This window comes from Hemitrygon akajei, chromosome 4, assembly GCF_048418815.1.
Source record: "Hemitrygon akajei chromosome 4, sHemAka1.3, whole genome shotgun sequence".
Taxonomy (NCBI): Eukaryota; Metazoa; Chordata; class Chondrichthyes; order Myliobatiformes; family Dasyatidae; genus Hemitrygon; species Hemitrygon akajei.
In genome coordinates, this window is record NC_133127.1 from 46,016,846 (window position 1) to 46,038,136 (window position 21,291).

A 21,291-nucleotide genomic window follows, 5' to 3' on the forward strand; every position below is an offset into this window, starting at 1 on the left:
AACAATATTATGGCCAAAGCTATACTTAATATTCATCGTTAGTTACGTCACGTAAGGAGACTAGACAGGTTGCTGCAACTGTGTTGGCCCTTTGAGAGTTGTCTAATTAATCTCACATCATTCCCAATTTCCTTAAAAGTTTCCAAATATTCCCCTTTGAAAGTTATTTCTGAATCTGCTTTTATCACACTTTAAAGAGGTTTTTTTTTGGCAGATCACAACAACTGTTCTGTAAAAACATTTTTTTAATCTCTCAATTTCTTCACAATATGATTGGATTGAACTTCTTCATGATATGGTTTCATAGAACATACAGCATAGGAACAGGCCCTTCAGCCCATGATGCTCTGCCAAGCCAATTATGCTTCTCCATTCTTTGCATATTTATGTGCCTATCTAAATGTTTCTTAAATGCCACCATCATGTCTGCTCTCACCACCATCCCTGGTAGCATATTCCAGACCTCCACCGCTCTCTGTGTTAAAGTACTTGTTCCACACACCTCCTTTCAACATCTTGCATATTTTCCCCTCTCAGCTTAAGTGCATGGCCTCTGGTATTATACATTTCAATCCTGGGTAAAAGATACTGGCTGTCTGCTCTATCTTTGTCTTTCATAATTATATAAACTTCTATCAGGTATCTCCTCAGCTTACACTATTCCAGAGAAGACCCAAGTTTATAAAACCTTGCTTATAGCTCATGCCTTCTAATCTAGATAGCATCCTGGTAAACCACTTTTGAAACCTCTCCATATTCCTGGAAGGACTGAATGGTGCTGGAATTGTAATATGATTACAGAGAGAGGTACAGGAAACAGTGAAGTGGTACTGAAAGAGACCAAATAAATAAATGTCATTTAAGACAAGAATTATTTCCAGTTCTCAACATGTCTAATAAGGGAATCTTTCAAATATTGCACTTACATCTTGCTCATGCCAACAAAGGTAGCTAGTAGCATTTAACCCATGTTCCTCTAAACCTTTCCTATCCAAATATCTTTTAGGGCTTCGGAATTCAGAGTTCATTTCTGGCACTGTCTGTAAGGAGTTTGTATGATCTCCCCATGGCCATGTGGGGTTCCTCCAGGTGCTCTTGTTTCCTCCCACAGAACAAAGTTAGTAGGTTATTTAAAGTTAAATTAAAGTCTGTCCCGAGCCTTATAGGCTCATCAGGCTGGTGCTTATGCCGGTTTCTGTGGCGTGAAGCGACTGAGAGTACGAGACTCCCCCCTGGATATGCCAGTCTATCGCGAGGTTAACCCCCAGCATTTTGCCGGTGCCCATTTTCAGCTGGGTGGACTGGAGCAATGTGTGGTTAAGTGCCTTGCTCAAGGACACAACATACTGCCTCGGCTGGGGCTCGAACTCACGACCTTCAGATCGCTAGTCCAACGCCTTAACTTGGCCACGCGCCACAACAGTAGTTTATTTGGTCATTGTAAATTGTCCTGTGATTAGGCTAGTGTTAAACTGGTGAGTTGCTGGGCAGCTTGGCTCATTAGGCTAGAAGGGCCTGTTCTGCACTGCATCTCTAAGTAAATAAATGAAATAACTAAAAATGTTTTACTTGCACCTACATCAACTGCTTCCCCCGGCAATCTGTTACTTATATGCACCACCCTCTGTGAGAAATTGCTCTTCAGACCCCTTGTAAATGTTGACAAGATAATACATTTCCAAGAGTCCTAGAATCATAGCATACAGTGAGGCTGCATCAAACATCAAGCACCCTGTTACACTAATCCCATTGTGCTCACCCCACATTCCCATCAACTCCACCACTAACCTCCACACCAGGAGCAATTTACAGTGGCCAATTAACTTATTAATCTGCACAGCTTTGGGATGTAAGAGGAAACCCACACAGTCACAATGAGAATGTGCAACACTCGCACAATAGGACAGGAGGTCAGAATCAAAGGCTGGTTGCTAAAGCTGTGAGATCGCAGTTAGGCAACTGCTGCTCTTTAGAAACAATAAACAAATTAGGTGTTTGCATTAAAAAGAAACATCCTCTCTTTCATGGAAAGTACTTGATTGTGAAAGGTTCACTGAGTTCCTACACTGGGGACAGTTTTCATGGAAAATAACTGCCTACATTTTGTTTGTTAATAAATGCTCAAAGTTAAAGTACAAATTCCAAATAAATTTTATTATCAAGAATGGTCGACTATACCATTCTTCATTGAGGTCTAACTCAGTAAAACTACACTTTGTCACTCAACCATACCTAGATTATCGCTACCAACAGCTTATTTTGCTGACCCACATTTGAATGGCTGCGAGGAAGAAAGCAACAGAGTATGTACTCCTCTTGATAAACATTGTGCAAACTTGCTTATTTATACTTTGCATAAGGCACGTGCCAATTGTAAATGCTGTAGATTTAAATCAGAGTAGAAAATGCTGGAAAAGCTTAGCAGGTCAGGTAGCCACTGTGGAGAGAAACTATGTTATGCAGCACAGAGACAAAGCCAGAAGGTATACAGTTAAAAGTGCAAAAATCAGCCTTAAAACTGCTTCTATTGAATTGCAATTAGAATATTATTGTCACATGTACTGAGGTAGAGTGAAAAGCTTGTCTTGCATCCTGTTCATAAAATCAATTCATTACACAAAACATTGAGGTAGTACAAGATAAAAAAATAACAGAATGCAGAATTGTATAACAGCTACAGAAATAGTGTAATGCAGGTAGACAAAAAATGCAAGGTCATAGCTTAGTAGATTGTAAGGTTTAGAGTCCATTTATACTTCATCATGTATAGCAAAGCCATATCTTATCCTGAATCTTACAATCAGTAATTAGATTTAAAATCACCTCAAAGATTAGGACAGTAGCCGTAATGTTACACAGAGGGCAGCCACTTGACCCATGTGGTCCCAGAAATTAACCAGGGTCTTTATACTGACTTTGATTGGTTGGTCAACATGTAAATTTATACATCTTTTTTCAATATTAAGCCAGGGCAAATACCATGACACCACATGCCCAAATGTGCGGGACACTTAATGAGGCAGATGAAACTGAGATATTGATTGGATTTCAATTAACTCCTTGAGCGTCCTAACAAAAGTCTAAGCCCAGATACTGATGAGATCAGGATAAGAGGGAACAATTGAGGGATGTATAGTCAATATATTACACAGCTAAAAACAGCCATCTAGAACAAGTAGTTCAGAATGGACCAAACCTCAGCACCACTAAATGTTTTTGAATTTTTAGAGTTAACATCATTGAAACAGATATACCAAGGAGGACTCTGTCTCAAATTTAGAGACCTATGGGAGTGCCCAAATAGCAATGAACATGTCTAGTGTCATGTCAATGGGCTGAATGGCCTCATTCAGCTTCTGGTCTGTCATCTCTGCATGACCATTGTCTGATTCACTATGTATTATATGTGTCTGTTCCAACTGTCCTGCCAAAGGCAATTCAATTCCCACCCCTGCACTCTATCACTTCTGTGTGAAAAATCTATCCCACAAATACCAAGAGCATGTCTGTTGTCCAAAATAAGATGTGCTGCATTGAAAAACTGACAATTAAGACTTGCTTTTGTCATAGCACTTAAATCCAATGTAGTATGGCCAAAGTAGAGGCTTTGTTTATAAAGGCTCACATACAAGTGTCTATTTAGCGAAGTGGTAACCAATTGCCATTTGCATTGTAAATAACTCCAGAAATGTGACCAAGGTGCATTATCCACATCTTAATCCTATCACGGTGATCACAGTGCTAGAGTTGCCATTTGTGATCAGTCACCACCATTTTGGCACTAGGGGAAGAGATTGGATATGGTGTCAGTTAAAGTTTGTGAAGTCACCATGTATTCTTGAGCTATGGAGAGGAAAGGAAGAAAAAAATATCCTTGAAAACTGTTACACATTTTATGCAGTGGTATATAGTTAAGACCACTTATGGGATTTGAGCAAGTAATCTAGAATGACTCTTCCACTAAAGTACTGAGAATGTATTGGGGGTGTGAGATGCTATCGAAGATGTAAGAATGAGATCCACGCCAAGGCTGTTTGGCATGACGTTTCTTTCTTCAGCAGTCCATGAGAATCAGTGAAGACTTGCTACTCTGTGGGTTCTGAGGTGGAATCCATAGACTATGTAAGAGTGAAGCAGCTGCTCGTTCTCTCCCCATTTTCTTGTATGTTCTGTAAGTTAGCAATTAAGAGCAGGAGAAGCTTAATAACAAACATTAAACCAGACCTCCAGATTGGACCTGGGCAAAGTAACGGAAAGCTGAAAATTAATTTAACTAGAAATATGAAATAGCAGAAAATGTTGGGAATACTGTACTCAGTACATTAGTAGAAAGAAAACAGTTAATGCTTCAGTTTGAATATCCTTCATCAGAAATCACTGAGGTGATAATACACTGATGGAGATATCTTCCAGATGAAATAATAGGCTGAGTCACACTGGTTGTTAGATACACAAGAACCCATGCACTAAGACAAAGAGCAAGGAAGATGTGACTGGTATTTTATTCAATAACCCCATAGCTTTCAATCAGTTCTGATAAAGGGTATTTCACTCAAAATATTAACTGTTTCTCTTTCCACAAAGATTGCCTGACCTGCTAAGTATTTCTAGCATGCGTAGCTTTCTGCAGGTAGTAACAAAGGGAGAAATCAAATGATTGTTGATGATTAGATAGATTTTCTGGGTAGAGAAAGAGTCAATGCTTCAGACTGTTCTTCAGCACTAGTCAGAAGCTTCTCCCCATTGATGTTGTCTGACTTGTTGAGTATTTCCAGCATTTTCAGTTTTATTTCAAATTTCTATCATCAGCATTTTTGTTTTCACATCTCAACTGTAACTATAGAAAGCAGTAAATTCTTTCTAGGACAATGCTCCTGCTGGTATGACTCCCAGCATATGTGGACTGCTGAACCAGAGATCGCTTCATAGCTGGTTCTGATCGGAAATTTCACCTTGCAGTTTCAATAAGGGCCACTGGATGGCAATCAAGAGCCAGATCAATCAGCAATTATGTTAAATTTACTGTTAGTTTGATTAAACCCTAACCTTCCCCAGTCAACACACATCAGCCTTATTTGAGCCATCAAGGAAGAAATCTGTTAACATTTCCATCTATTGGCACCCACTCCTGCTGAAATGGGGGTCACCTAATCCAAGCCCCTTTCCAGACAATCACATATGAGACTATTTCAGCACGGAAGAGATACTATACAGATGGACGTGTTTTCACTTAGGCAAGTTGTTAAACTGTGGCCCTGGCTGTTCTTAGCTGGAGATTCAATAATGCATGGAACTGCAATGAGTAGGGAAGGTCTTGTTAGGATTTTGTTCAATAGTCAACCCTCATTTCAACATTAACATTATCTGATCATTATTACATGGGTGCTTCTATGGCTTGTTCTGTACAATTTAGCTTTAATGCATCCTGCAGTTTAACAGTGTCCACACACCAGCTGCGTGATCCTATGGGACAATGGGAATGCAAACCTTTAAATCATTGAATGAATTCCAAAGATCAGGGATGAAGACAATATTTTCTCCTCTGCAGAAATCCAGCATGAGAGAATAATCAGAAAATTAGAGCCAAGTCATTCAAGGGTAAAAGATGGAAGCACCAACCCCTAAAAATTAATGTATTGACTAAAATGATGACTCTGAGTTATATGGATCAAAGGCAGATGAATGTTATTAGGCCATATTTGCTGTGTACATACATTTACTGTGCATGAATGAACACTTGCGACTATCAGTGTTGAAAGTGTAGGTTTATTCCTTGACATTCACATTTGGAAGTCAGGGAACTGGTCAGCGTTTCAAAGTTAAAACATAAAAACAGATGCGTTTCAAGGAAAAGCACATAAAAATATGTAATGGGACTAATTAAAAAGTGCTCCATTAATCGAAGTGTACAAGATTTGACTTTAATTCTTTTTCAATACCAGTGCAATTCACCAAATGGAGACGGCATCTCCATTAACAGTAATACACACAAAACAACATATGTGAACAGGTCCATTTGACACAGAATTAAAACCTCCCTGGTTTTCAACATCACAGTAAACTGGTCTCTCACTCAACTTTCAGATTTGTTTTGAGAAGTGCAGAGCATTTTTGGCCCATTAGGAACTTGAGCTAAATCTTTTAAAGGAAATGTTTTTTGTGGGTGCAAGGAAACCAGAACAAGCTTAAAAATTCAGTTTCTGTTAATTTGTACTGCATAGCTCACTAAGGATGTTGTCTCCTGCAAGCTATTGAACAACCAAGACCTTTGGCTCCTGGTGTCAGAAATGGGTCTCCAATCAAACTCTTTACAGATTGTTTGAAACTGCTATGAAAGGGAGTCTGAATCAGCAATCTAGTTAAAAGATTATCTTTTAAAACAGAAAAGGCCAGAATGTCAATTTTGTTACAAATGGCAACTTATGAAATTATTTTTTTGCTAACAGTGTAATCTCTTAATTCTCTCAGACTTGTGCTTATAACCTTTTACTGGTGTAGATCTTGATCAAAGCCATTTAGACCTACATAAATCCTCTCTCATGTGGTTTTCATGGGGCCTTCAGAGGCAAGAGATAGATCTGTGCTCTTCTCACAAATAAAAATCTTAGAAAAATGAATAAATCCAAGGGCATGTTTGTTGGCCTCCTTAGCAAGCTATTCTCTGTAGAAATGCAAAGGCAACAGAGAACAACAGTGATGAACATTCACTTTTTAAGCTTCTTCTGTGCGGCTTTCTTCTTAACCATCTGGAGCCTTTTCATAGCATTAAGCTGAGACTCTTGAGATGTTGGCAACTTAACAACGGAAGAGTTGCTAGCATCAGATGGAGTTTTGGCCCCATTGTTACCACCACTGTTGGTAGATGAGTTCCCTCCGTTTCCACTGCTAGCCTGGCCAACACTGTTGCCAGGTCCTGTTAAACTCACTTTGGTGACATTGTCACTGCTAGATGATCGGTTAAGACTCGGTTTCCCCAATGTTAGGGGTGGAGAAGGCTTTATAGGTCCAGTGCTAGAGTTAATGCTAGTGGTCGTTTTGGATCCCAGGCTTGCTTTAGAAGGTGCCAGTCCAGAGAGGCCCACTGCTTTCTGATTTGAAGAGGGTGCAGCAGGTTTCCCACTGGCGGTTTGTACAGTTGACCCCAGTTTAACTGTGGAAGGTGCTGCAGAAGATGTTTTAGCTCCAAAGGCAGCCCATCCTGTGAGGCCACTAACCGAGGAAGAGGTGGTGCTAGAATTGGAGGAATTCCCAGAAGCAGATGAGGTGGTCTGAAAAATAATGAAAAGTAAAATCGCCTTAAACTATGAAAGAGAAGCATAAGGCCGTATGAAAATACACACACACATGCAGTTGATATATATTTGTTTAAATATAGATAACATTTTAAATCCCCTCCCTGGCAAACTGATTACATTAGCCACAGCTTATAAATAACCATGAATGTCCTAAAACCTTTCTCCAGAATTACCATTTACTCATGTCCTGCAGTGAATATATACTGGATGTGGATAGATCCATGGAAGGGATTTTTAAACACCCCCTCCCCCCCCCCCCCCCCCAACCGAGCAACATCCTTCAGTTTTCACCCATCTGGCCGCAAAAGTCTTTCCATTTCTTCCCAAATATGATGCTGCAGGTTTACCTATCTGACCATGTTTCCTTGAGCCTTCCCAGCAAGAAGGTACTGTCACCAGCAGCAATAGCAAAAAAAAACTTCAAAAAAATCAGTGTGGGGAACTTTCATCCTTAACTACTGTATATCAGTCAGCCATGTTTTATATGAATGCACTGGTTGTTGAGGAGATCTTTCAGGACAGCACATGAAAAACTGTTGCACTAGGACAGTTCCACTTTCTCGACCTTGGACGTCGAGGTCGTGGTACGAATAGTCATCACAAACTGGGCTCTTCCTTGGTTGCAGTGGTTAACAGACTTCTGTGCCTTATCGTGCTCTTTGCTCTCCATGAAGCATTGCCAAACTGCCTTCTTGCCTTTGGATCTCACTGTTGATCCCATCCGCCCAGTTCGCCTGAGCTGACTTCATATGCAAGGACAGGCATGTCCCTACTTCACTGGGATATTAGACCCCCTGGCTACCCTCAACTGGTTCAGACTGCCTGTTCAAGCTGTATACTGGAATGTGGCCACTATCACATGCAAAGTTACTTTGAGCCACAGATGAGAGCCGAGTGTCCAGTGGGGACCAAAAGTGAGAAAGCTGCCCCAAAATAGATATGACAAGCTCCTTCACTGGAGATACTACCCCTCCCTGGACATCCCATACACTGCAGCGTACAATGGATGAATTTTTCTGATGATAACTATGTGAACTAATATAGTTTTACAGTTTGTAGTAGCATTGGCAGTGTACTAATTTGTTCTGTACTTCATTTAAATATATAATTTGTTACTTAGTTAAATAGTAGTTTGTCTTTTATATGCCTTTTAAAATATATCCATGAAACTTTGGCTGATTGAGGGAATGTAATGGTCCTGATGTGTCCCAATTAATTAGTTTCCATATCTTGTATTAGTTTAGCTTCTGTTAGTTTCTAAAGTTTAAAGCCTTGCCATCAAAATAATCAGATAATGATTCTCAGGAAATAAAAGCTAACATCTCTTAAGCTTTGCTTTAAGATGACTTCTGCAAATGTTTACACAACCACCAATAAAATTACAATAATTTCACATTCCTTTCAAATCCAGTTCTCTCAATTCTGCTTTAACTGAAAGCCACTGTTAGATTACGATTCTCTAGGAGATCGACTGCTTCAGTACTTCTGGCTGTGGTGGCCGTGCTATCATGTTTGCTGTTGTGTGCTGGGGCAGCAGGCGGAGGGTAGCAGACACCAACAGAATCAACAAACTCATTTGTAAGGCCAGTGATGTGGAACTGGACTCTCTGATGGTGGTGTCTGAAAAGAGGATGCTGTCCAAGTTGCATGCCATCTTGGACAATGACTCCCATCCACTCCATAATGTACTGGTTAGGCACAGGAGTACATTCAGCCAGAGACTCATTCCACCGAGATGTAACACTGAGCATCATAGGAAGTCATTCCTACCTGTGGCCATCAAACTTTCCAACTCCTCCCTCGGAATGTCAGACACCCTGAGCCAATAAGCTGGTCCTGGACTTATTTCCACTTGGCATGATTAACTTATTTTTATTTAATTATTTATGGTTTTATATTGCTGTATTTCTTCACTATTCTTGGTTGGTGCGGCTGTAACGAAACCCAATTTCCCTCGGGATCAATAAAGTATGTCTGTCTGTCTTATGGCTTGCTTCTGATAAATCCAGATTAATTTTGCACTAAAAAGAAAGAATCCTCTACTACTATAAAAGCAACTCTATGAAAAAGCCCAACTAAAACAACCCCTTTTTCCAAACAACAGATACTTCCAAATAGAAATTAAACAGGGTATAAGATTTTAGTTTAGAGACTGTTACTGTACCTTTACTTCAGCTCTTTTGAAAGCCTGAAATGTGGTCATTTCTTGTTTCTGCTTCAAGTCAGGCTTTTTCACCGATGGATCTTTTACTGATGGAGTGGTGCTAGCAACTGAACTGGAAGCCTTTGGAGCAGCCTTTTGCGTCTTCTGTGCCTGTATAATAGAAATTATTCTGATGAACAGACATGTTAGAAAAGGAGAGGAATATTTGGATAGGGTTCAATGTTTGAAATATCCAACCTAAAATTTCCAGCTGTTCTAATTTGCAGAATTGGTGCCCTGGAATTCTGGACAAGTTACTTCACTAAACCTGTAGACATTTTGAAAGATTCTTTTTTCTGTATTTCTTCCAGTCAAGGAGTTGTCAACCATAGTTAGCTTATTCAGGAAAAGAAAGGAATTTGCATTTCCAATCATCCCACTAGACAGTTTAATGACCGTTTAGTCTAAACATAAAATAGATATATCTATTTTCTATTCTTTCCCCTCACTTCTCAACAACACTCATCATTATTATTATTATTATTACAGCATTCAGCAAGCCCATATGAGAATATTTCATTAAAGTCCAAATTTCTCCTAAAGTTTTCATAAACCCGATTTTTTCCTCCTTCATTTTTGCACTTCTTACTTTTAAATCCATAGGCATTTCTTGTCTGAACTATTTCTAACTACGAGTTCCACATCCAAAATCACTCTATGGGAAAAAGAAAAATTCTCTCAGTGCCTTAATGGATGGTTTGTATTTGGTCTCGCTCACACGTAAAAATATCTGCTTTGTGCTTAACATATATTTTAAGGCCACAGTTTAAGAATAAGGGGTAGGCCATTTAGAACGGAGTTCAGGAAAAACTTTTTCACCCAGAGAGTTGTGGATCTGTGGAATGCTCTGCCTCAGAAGGTAGTGGAGGCCAATTCTCTGGATGCTTTCAAGAAAGAGTTAGATAAAGCTCTTAAAGATAGCGAAGTCAAGGGATATGGGGAGAAGGCAGGAGGGGGGTTCTGATTGTGGATGATCTGCCATGATCACATTGAATGGCGGTGCTGGCTCGAAGGGCCAAATGGCCTCGTCCTACACCTATTGTCTATTTTTTCACCATCTTATAAACCTCTAATCAGCACAACTCTTCAAAAAACAGAGTAAATTCATTATGTCCCTTACTATTAACCATGACTTGAAACTGGCCAGCAAACTACCCATTAGGAAATGATTGAGAAATAACGCAATTTCAGCTCATTGTAATTGCGGGGTGTGTGGACAAATAGGCACAAGTCATGAAGAAGGGCCTTAGCCTGAAACATTGACTGTTTATTCATTTCCATAGATGCTGCCTTACTTGCCGAGTTCTTCCAGCATTTTGTGTATGCTGATTTGGATTTTCAGTATCTGCAGACTCTCTTTTTTATAAATAATTCTCTCATCGTCTCATGTGGTGAGATTACTGACTCAAAACAGGCACATTTTCCACTTCAAAGTGTTCCACATGTCATCAAAATTAAAATGAAAGACGTATCTGCTTAAGACACATGTTAAAGAATGTTCTGGTGTATTTGTATGTGTCAATTGGGAGAGATCTTACCATTTTCTTCATCTGTCTTGTACAGCGGGCACAATACCATACCAGACGTGGATCATTTACATCCTTGTCCGTCACCTGGGGTTTGTGACAGTCCTGATGGTAGAGGTTGTGACATTCTTGACATTCAACTAGTTGATTACCTGATGTAACAGTCATCTGGCTAAAAGCAAATTAGTTAACCAATGATTAGTATCACTAGATACATTATCTTATTATATAAAAATGTACCCTCTTCATATTTCTGGCATATTTCATTAAGTACAAACAAATTATTTTCTTAGATTGCATCCTTATGTTAGAGTTATTATTTATATGACTCTCAGAGATGAAATGAAGTGGATCACTGGGCTACAGAAAAGTATAGTTTAATGCCTGGTATTTTATTTCAAATGAAAAAATGCGAAAGATACTAAGAGAATTGCCTCAGAATATGCCCCAATTGATAGACACAGTAAATACCAAGAACAGTTGAGAAATGCTGAGATACTATGCATCTTGAAATGTGATTGTTGACCAGTGTGACAGTCTGAATATTTTCTGCGCATCACACAAGGATAAATTTGTTATCATTGATATTGCAAACTTAGTAATGATGCAAGTACACTTGTTTTAAACAACTTCCAGATAAAAATTCCAACAATGAAGGTAGCAAAAAAATGATTATGTCTGCACTTTGCAACTTGTTGCATCGACCTTTTCCAGCTTTTGTTTTCAAAACTAGCTGGGGAAGGTGTAGAAACCAGACTTTGTAAAGAGACCAGTCTATAATTAGCTTTCTATTTACATTCAATTATGAATTAACTATAATGGACCATGTAAGGGTGGCCGAAACTGACTTTAAAAGCTTTCACTTGTGGCAAAAGTAACATGGCTACAGGACAGTTGGAGGAATGAGTCTCACTCAGTTACCTGTTAAGAGTCACAATAGATCAATTTGTCTACTTTAGAGTTCCATTATTTCATTGTATGCGCATTTTGCATCGTTTGATCCATTTAACAAATGTTTTACCTTCACACTAGCTTTTTAATTTTGGTTAAGTATGAGGCATTTTTGCAAATAACTTAACTTGCGAAGCAAGTAATTGAATTTGTACGCCTGACTCAGAAAAACTGGTGTGACAGACAAATATGAGGTAAGTGTTCATCTCATTTTATCTGCCCTGACGTAGTAACCAATTGTTACAGTGTCTTGTAAAAGTATTCAATCCTTTGTTAACATAAATGAGTATTATAACCAGGGACTTTGATCAATTTAACTGAGAATTTTTAATTTGTGAATTACATGTTCCCTTTTCACAGTAAATCCAAAATAAACGGGAAAACTGTAAAAATGAAAACTGACTTCCTGTAAGATGGCGATTGTTTAGCTGCTCCGAACTTTTGTTCCGTTACTGTTGCTACCTTTGCACTAAATGTCTCCATTTTTTAAACCTTAGTTAGGAATTATTTCGGTATCTCTTACTTGCCTGTGAATATATCTAACTTACAATGTCTAGCAAGAGTTCTAAATCCGGGAGAAAAGAAGCTATGACCTCGTCGGACGAGACTATGGTGGCACTTGGAAAGCTCCGAGACGAAATCTTAAAGGAATTTAAAACCGCTGGGGACTTCCGCAAGAGCTCTAAACCCGGGGGAAAAGAAGTTATGACCCCGTCGGACGAGACGCTGGTTGCGCTTGGAAAGCTCCGAGACGAAATCTTAAAGGAATTTAAAACCGCTTTCAAACAGTTAGAAGACAAACTGGATCAGATCAACGATAAAGTGGACAAACATGCTGAACACTTATCTCGCATTGATTCGACTTCTGAAGATTTAGAAAGTTGTGTTCGATACTTGGAGACTCTCTGTTCCAGCTTAGAGGGAAAATCTAACAAACTTCTTTCCAAAATGGTGGATCTCGAAAATCGTAGCAGACGCTGTAACATCAGAATTCTGGGATTACCAGAGGCGAATGAAAAGGGATCAACCGTGAAGGTTTTCGCCGAGTTTCTCTGTGAGTTATTCGGGAAAGATTTGCTTCCGAAGCCGCCCAAGCTCGAACGGGCACACAGAGTTTACGTTCCCCCCGGAATTCTGGGCTCCCGCCCGCGACCAGTAATCTTGTGTTTCCATCAATACCAGGTAAAACACATTCTGATCGTAGAGGCGCGTCGCAGGGGGTCGCTTCCCTTCAAGGATACAACCATTCGCTTTGTGGAAGATTTTGCACCCCAGACCTTAAAGATGCGCGCTGAGTTTAAAGGCGCAATGAAAGTGCTTTTTGATCGTGGTTTCAAACCTTCCCTTCGTAACCCTGCTGATCTACGAATCAAGCTTAATACCGGGAAATATAAGTGGTTCAAATCAGTGAAGGAAGCTGAAGCGTTTGTGACAAGTCTTCCGGCTATCCAGTCATCTTCGGAATCTGATCGGACCTCATAAAATGGTGGATAAGTACTCCTCGTAGTAAAATTACTTTCTCTGGACTCGGAATTCACTTGAATCACTCGGACATTATTCATTGAAACTTTAAGGGCCGTTGACAATCTCCCCCGGGATTTGGTGTGTGTGTAATCTATTTTTATTCTTGTATAACTTTACCTACAGAGTTCTGCAACTAATTCTAACTTGTTTTGGAGGTTCGAAGTCTTTAGTGAAGGCCTCCCTGTTTGTCGGTTCACAGTTCAACTGCTGATTTATTTTTCCTTTGTTTTAAATATTTATTTATTTTATCTTTTTCTTTTCTTCACCCCTTTTTTCTAATCTCTGAATTTTTTTCTCCCTTCTCTGTAAATGGTTGATAAACACTCGTCTTGAATTTATAACTCTCCCCTTCCTCTTCTTTTTTTTCTTTTTCCTTCTTACCTTTTTTTTCCCTTTCTCTTACTTTATTCTTCTATAATGTTTCGCGGGTAGGTTAGTTTTGGTTTTTCTCCGATTTTCTCTGTATTAAGTTGTATATTTCTGCAGAAGGTGTTCTAATCTGTAGTTATGTTTTCTAGTGCATAAACTAGTTATTATTTGCTATAATATTTATACGGAAATGTTGTTAATGACACAGATCTGGAAGTTGTTTTTGGGTTAATTTTTTTGGTAGAGCTAGCTACTTGTTTTGGTAGCCGTCTAGTTTTGGGTTGTGCGGATGGGGTGGGTTTTCCAGTTCCAACATCTCTTTATTGCTTAGGACATGTTTTTATATTTTGACCTTACGAATCTATGTTTACATTTCTGCTCCCAGACTGCTATTGTACTGCTTGACTTTTTATATGCCTGCTGCCTTTTATGCATTAGTAATTGATAATGGCTAGTGCACTTAAATTCGTGAGCTGGAATGTAAAGGGACTGAACCACCCTGTTAAAAGGAGGAAGGTATTCTCACATATCAAACAACTCAAAGCTGACATTGCTTTCCTTCAAGAAACTCATATTCGTTGTTTTGATAACTCCCGGCTTCTGTCAAAGTGGGCGGGTCAGCATTTTCATTCATCCTTTGCCGCTAAAGCTAGGGGAGTTTCCATTCTTATTAATTCAAATATTCCTTTTGAACTCCATAATAAAATATCTGATACAAATGGCCGTTTTATTATTGTTTCTGGTAAACTATATAACACTAAAGTTGCACTAGCAAACCTGTATGCCCCCAACTTTGATGATGTTAACTTTTTTGAACGGTTCTTTTTCCTCACTACCAGACTTAAACTCATACTCTCTTATATTGGGTGGTGATTTCAACTGTTGGTTGAATCCTAAACTGGACCGATCGTCCTCCGTTACCAGATCACCTACTAAATCTGCCTTAGCTATCCAATCGGTTCTTAATTCGGATCTAAAGTTCCATAAGGTCTGGGGACCTTTTATCGAGTACTTTCATAACCTTCCTCTTGACTAGGGTTTTTTTTTTCTTTTTTTTTTCTTTTCGGTCCCTTGCTTTCAGCTCCCTTTTTTTTCTGGTAGTAGGCATTATTATCCTCTGTTGCTAAGTGTATTCACAGTCTGGGAGTTTGACTGTCTGGACTTATACTCTTTATACTGTGTGGTGGTTGGTCTGGAGTTGTTGTGGTTTTTTTCTTGTGTTGTGGGGCTTGGGGAGGACGCTAAGCTCACTTGTCTTTAATTTAGGTGCTTTTTTTGTTAAATTCTCTTCCTTTGTAGCATATTGTTATTGTATGCTTAATCTTGCACTGTATTAATGCTCCTCATTGGGATTTGGGGTTTTTAATTTTGTAAAATGTTTTGAAAAACTAATAAATTTTTTTTTTAAAAAAACACAACAATTGGGAACTGCACTTCGCAATTGAAAAGATATCATAGCTCACTCATAATACTGTATTCAGTATGTTTTTTTATACTGTATGTATACTGTATGTTTTTTTTCAGATTGAGTAAATGAAACCCTGCCCCAATAATACATATTACATTGCTAAGGCATTTTATAATCTTTGTGCTTGATAATGGTCCTTTACCTGTTTTCTTAATGAACTGTTTTAGTTCTATCTTTGCCAATTAGTAAATAAAGTACAATGACAATGATTTAAAAAAAAAATGAAAACTAAAAATACAAAACCTTCAATACAAAATACTTCAAAAGTATTCATTCCCTTTTGCTCAGTACTTAGTTGAACCACCTTACAGCTATTACAGCCAGTAGCCTTTTTTGATAAATCTTTATTAGCTTTGCACTACATGATGGAGCAAGATTTGCTCATTCCTCTTTGCAAAATTGGTCAAACTGTGGCAGGTCAGTTGGGGAGCGGTGGTGGACAGTAATATTGAGGTCTTGCCAGAGGTGATTGATCAGGTTAAGGTCAGGACTCTGACTGGGCCACTCAAGGACATCAACTTACTTCATTTGAAGCCACTCCATGGTTGCTCTGGCAATGTGCTTTGAGTCGTCATCCTGCTGAAATACTAACATCCTCCCTAATTTAAGCTTTCTAGCAGCGGCTAACAAGTTTTTATGCAGAATCTCTCTGTATTTAGCATCATTCACTTTTCCATCAATCCTGATGAGATTTCCAGTTTGTGGTGCTGAAAAGTATCCTCAAGGAATGATGCTACTTCCACCAAACCTCACAGTTGAGATGATGTCACCTGACTGATATGCATTATTAGATTTACGCTACATATACTGCTTAGTGTTGAGGCCGAAAAGTTCCACTTTAGTCTCATCTCTAAGTGTGATGCTTTGCAATTTTTTTTAAAAACAGGCACAAATATGCTTTTTAAAAAAAGTATTGCCAGGGCTTCTTCCTTGCCACTCTTCCATAAATGTGCTTTTTGTGCAAGGCCTGAGAGAGTGTTGCATCTCCAGTTGCAGCCATTGGCTTCTACAGCTGACTCAGAGTGGCTGTTAGCATCACAGCAGCCTCCCTTACAAGTGCCATTCTTCTCCAGCAACTAAGTGTAGAGGCCGACCTGACCTAGGCAGTGTGGCTTTGGTTTTATATTTTTTCACTTTTTCATGACACACTACACTGAATTCCACAGTATGTTTTGTGCCTTGAGATGTTCTTGTACCTTTCCCCAATTTATGCTTCTATATTATCATTTCCTGGACTTGAATGCTCTGTCTTCATTTTTGTTTGGTCAGTTGAAAATCTACCATACTGTTGGACCTTACAAGGAGAGGGGTATTTATTCTTATGAATTCATTAAAAACAGGTGATCTTCCAATTTTCTACATCAAGAAGTTGGTAAGGTAATAAACACAGGGAAGTTAGTGTCATTATTACAAAGGGAATGAATATGTTTTCAGCCTCACAATATTGGGTTTTAATTTTTAGTAAAGTGTTCACAGGTTTTGGAATTTTTCTTTTGATTTCACATGATGCACCAAGATTTATAGATCAGCTCAAATAAGTCCTATTGCAATATATTTCATATTTAGAGAACAGGACAGTAAATATGAAAATAGTTGTTGGGGTTGAATGCTTTTTCAGGGCACTGTACCTCAGCACAAAATAAATATGTCTCAAGTAATAGTGTTACTATTGCATAACATGGGAACCTAGCAAGTCGATAAAGCATTTATATAGTAAGCAAGCATACAAAATTATTATTGTAAAGATTGAGAACAAGTATAAACATGTGACTATAAAAGGATAAATGAATCATTTCTCTAGGCCCTGAACCCTAACCCCACTTTCCCATCTCTCTTCTAAACTTGCATTCCTTGAGAAATACACTTAGTTTTGCAATGCTTTACCTATGGGCACGTGATTTATAATGAAAAAAAAAACTGTCATACCGGCACACCACACATGCCAACCCCATTTCCATGGCAAAGTCTTCTGCGCTCTCAAAACCAGGCAGGTCAGGCATTGCCAGGTCTTTACTGGACTGAACAGTGACTGGGGAAGATCGATTCTCTGGCTTCTCCAGTCTGGCCTTTTTCTGGGGATCAATTCCCTCCTGAGTGTCCAGCTTAACCTTGCAAAATTGGAAATATTGAGTTAATTTAATTTATTAAGATTTTTTTTAAAAGCTAAAGATTTACTACATTACAGTACTTTGACAGAAAATACCAACTTAGAATCAAATTCAATTATGACATGTTAATGTAATTTTTTAACTACTCTTAGTTAACAAAATTACTTCAGGGCAAACTGCACATTTAATGGCTCACATATGTGCCAAATCAAATTTTAGTAATAATATTCTAACATTTTAAAAGTTTTAAGTGATAAATAAACAGAACTCCCTTGTGTACACAAAACGTTTGCTATACAACGCTACAGGTGTAAGCTAGCAATCTTTACCTTTTCAGCTGGCCTCTTCTCAGTTTCCTTCTTTGTTTTTTCACTGGAACTGGACTTTCCATTATTGCCAGATGTCAGAGATGTGGATACTTTGGACTCCTGCTTGGCTAAACTGGATTTGGAACCAACAGTTACTTTGGGTGCTTCAACTTCCTGTGCAAGAGGGATACAAAAAGTCAAACTATAGGTTTGATACTGTTTCAAAAACTTGGTTGAAAAGGGAAATTAAGGAAGTTACAAAGGAAAATTGATGCTGAGTGAGTGCAATGAGGCCCAGCAGATAGGGTATTATATGGGAAAATGTAGAATTTCCCAGTTTGGCAGTAAATATAAAAAGTAAGGCACTACATGGTGTGACATGGAGTTCTGCAATGCAAAGGGACCTGTGACCTCAGTGCATGATTTGCAAAAGACTTAGCATGCATTACACATGCATGTACAGCAAATAATTATGAAACCTAACAGAAAATTAATGTTTGTTGAGAATTGAGCTCAAAGGTAGGGAGGACTGGATTCAGTTATGTAGGGCAGACATGGAGTACTGCGTACAAAACTGATTCCTTTGCTTAAGGTTGCTAATTCATTGGAATGTTTACTAATTAATTTCAGAAGTGGATGGGTCATTTTCTAAGGCAAGTTTAGATCTGCTAGATTAGTATCTGCTGCAGCTTAGGAGAACGGGGACATAATTGTAATATACAAGGTTCTAAGCAGTCTCAACAAGATGGATGGGGAGAGGATATTTTCTCTTTTGGAAAATCTTAAATTGGGGGCCACTATTTAAAAAAAATATAGGTCCTTCAACTTTGATGTGATAACTTTTTTTGGACCAACTTTTCAGATTACTACATACAAGAGTTTGAATATGTATGCCCAAATGCTTGGTAGTTGTCATGTGACCGTCAAGTTAAAATTCAACTGAGATCATAAAGTATCACCTTTGCTCAGGAAGAAGCCATTTAGCCCATTGAGTCCACACCAGTTTTTACTAGAACAATGTAGCCCCAACTCCTACAAATTTCCTGTACAAAGTGAGGTTATTTGGCTTAAAGCATCTATATTGAATAATTCCATTGTTTGTAAAGCGCATTCAACATAGGAAATGTCCATTTTGGCTCATTAAGTCCACATCAGTTCACAGAACAATCTTATTCCTCCACTAATTGCCCCTGTAACTTAACCTTCCTACATTCCTGTCAATGTTTTCAGATTGTACTGTCAACCTACATTAGCAGCAATTTACAGTGGTCAATGAATCTACCAACCCAGATGTCATTTAGATGTGGGTGGAAACTGGAACACCCATAGGAACTCCACATTGTCACAGGGAAAACATGAAAATTCCTGACAGCACCCGAGGTCAGGTTTGAATTTGATCACTTGAGCTGCAAGGCAACAACTCTGCTAGCTTTTCTCTCCCCGTATCCATCTTCTGGTATTTATCCAACTTTCCCTTAGCTGGTGTTTGTTTCAAATATTACTTTTGTGGAAAAATATTATTATTTGATGACCACCTGAACAAAGAAGCTTAGAGTAAATTTGTACTTTGGGTGAAGTTACAAATCAATGATCCCCCTCCAACCAGAGAAGGTCTTCACTCAGTCACCATTCATTTTAACAGAAGTTTCAGGATGATTGACCCGATCCTCTTTTCTCCAGTGGATGAAGCAGGTACAATAACAACATTTAAAAGAAAGCAGAACAGGTACATAGAAAGGAAACAATTTAGGACTTGGGCCAAATAGGACTAACTTAGGTGGGGCAAAGGGATTGTTTTCATGCTGATTGACCTGCTGTGGATTTCCAGCAACACAAAGTGTTGAACTTAATGAGTCAACATTGCTACCAACTTTCTCTCTGCCTTCAAACTCATTTGATCAATCTCAGCCACTAGAAAATGTAGGTATGGGTCCCAGTCATGCCAGCTTTTTTGTTGATTATTTGGTGCAATCCACCACTGCATCCAGCACCCATGCAGAGCTCACAAATTTTAACAACTTTCAAAACTGAGTGAAATGAAACAGATCAGCACCTCTTCTTCCTCAGAAGACTGAAGAAATTTGACATGTCCCTGTTGATCCTCACCAAATGCAATATAGAAAACATCCAATCTGCATGTACTACAGCTTAGCATGGCAATTGCTCTGACTAAGACAAGAAACTGCAGTGTTGTGAACACACTCAGTATATCAAGGAAACCAGTCTTCCCTCAATGGACTCTGTATAGAAACATAGAAAACCTACAGCACAATACAGGCCCTTTGGCCCAAAGCTGTGCTAAACATGTCCTTACCTTAGAAATTACCTAGGGTTACCCATAGGCCTGTATTTTTCTGAGCGCCACGTACCTGTCCAAGAGTCTCTAAATAGACTCTTTGTGTCCGCCTCCACCACTGTCACCAATAGTTCATCTCCATCTCCTCTGTACCTACTTCCAAGCACCTTAAAACTGTGCCCTCTTGTGCAGTCACTTCAGCCCTAGAAAAAAGGCTCTATCCACACGATCAATGCCTCCCATCATCTTATACACCTCTATCAGGTCACCTCTGATCCTCTGTCGCTCCAAGGAAAAAAGGCCAAGTTCACTCAACCTATTCTCACAAGGCATGCTCTGCTATCCAGGCAACATCCTTGTAAATCTCCTCTGCACACTTTCTATGGTTTCCACATCCTGTCTCTACTTCTCACTCTCCCAGTAAAGTAGCCAACATAAATCTACCCACCCTAAACACTTTTGCTTCTCCCCTCCCTCCCATCAGATAAGATACAAAAGTCTTAAGGCACATACCACCAGGTTCAACGACTATATATTGTAATAAGGGTCCTGAATGGTGACCTATCACGATAAGATGAATTCTTAACCTTACAATGTACCACACCATGGTCTTGCACCTTATTGCCTACCCGTATTCTCTGTAACTGCAATTCTGTTATGGCTTTTTTCCTTGTAGTATTTCAACGTACATGATGCCATTACATCATATGTACGGATGGCAAGTAAAACCAATTTTTTTTTCACTGTACCTCGGTAAAAGTGGAAATAATAAACACATTTACCAATTAAATTTACAACCCCACCCACAAATTTACTTGATCCATTTATGATCCCAGACTCGGTGAAATTCCAACATTTTCTGTTCTTACTGAAAAACTAGCAGTTATTGTTTCCAATGCACCTTCTGTTGCTGCCGAAAGCTGCACTCGCTACCTCTGGCCAATGCCTCATCCAACAGAGCCTTCAATTTCTCCGCCGAGTCTTTACTTTTTGAATGCAGATACCCCAAGGCTTTCAAGAAGAGCGGGTCCAACTCCAAACTGGGAGCAGCCATGTCCTGCAAAGGTGAAGAGGAAACTGTATATACGTATAATTAAAAAGAAAAGCCCTAACTCCAGCCACATTGAACTAAATTCCCAGGAATATACAGTTTCATGTCACCCTTCCCCACCTCAGCGTCTACTTCGCAAGCCTTCCGGTCCTACTTTCTACATCTTCCCCCAACCCTCTTAGCAACGGGTAC

General features: G+C 39.0%; 2 protein-coding genes across 2 annotated transcripts; one reads left to right on the top strand and one right to left on the bottom strand.

Moving 5' to 3' along the window:
* Positions 1-5,899: 5,899 nt before the first annotated feature.
* ints12 (integrator complex subunit 12) lies at positions 5,900-21,267 on the bottom strand. Its single transcript, XM_073042493.1, has 7 exons — positions 21,220-21,267; positions 20,950-21,105; positions 17,774-17,926; positions 17,263-17,444; positions 11,037-11,196; positions 9,460-9,609; positions 5,900-7,268 (listed from the first exon to the last, which is right to left on the bottom strand). The coding sequence occupies exons 2-7, from the start codon at positions 21,100-21,102 to the stop codon at positions 6,705-6,707; spliced, it is 1,362 nt and encodes a 453-aa protein (XP_072898594.1). The 5' UTR covers positions 21,103-21,105; positions 21,220-21,267; the 3' UTR covers positions 5,900-6,704.
* LOC140725855 (uncharacterized) lies at positions 12,025-15,401 on the top strand. Its single transcript, XM_073041804.1, has 3 exons — positions 12,025-12,169; positions 12,533-13,157; positions 15,393-15,401. The coding sequence occupies exons 1-3, from the start codon at positions 12,165-12,167 to the stop codon at positions 15,399-15,401; spliced, it is 639 nt and encodes a 212-aa protein (XP_072897905.1). The 5' UTR covers positions 12,025-12,164.
* Positions 21,268-21,291: the final 24 nt, after the last annotated feature.

What these genes read in the sequence shown, in the direction of transcription:
- ints12 (XM_073042493.1), bottom strand. Translation starts at nt 21,102, where the DNA reads ATGGCTGCTCCCAGTTTGGAGTTGGACCCGCTCTTCTTGAAAGCCTTG. An exon ending in GCTTTCGGCAGCAACAGAAG is followed by an intron (nt 17,927 to 20,949) that starts GTGCATTGGAAA and finishes CCTCTTGCACAG; the next exon opens with GAAGTTGAAGCACCCAAAGT. An exon ending in CAAGACAGATGAAGAAAATG is followed by an intron (nt 9,610 to 11,036) that starts GTAAGATCTCTC and finishes TCTATTATACAG; the next exon opens with GCACAGAAGACGCAAAAGGC.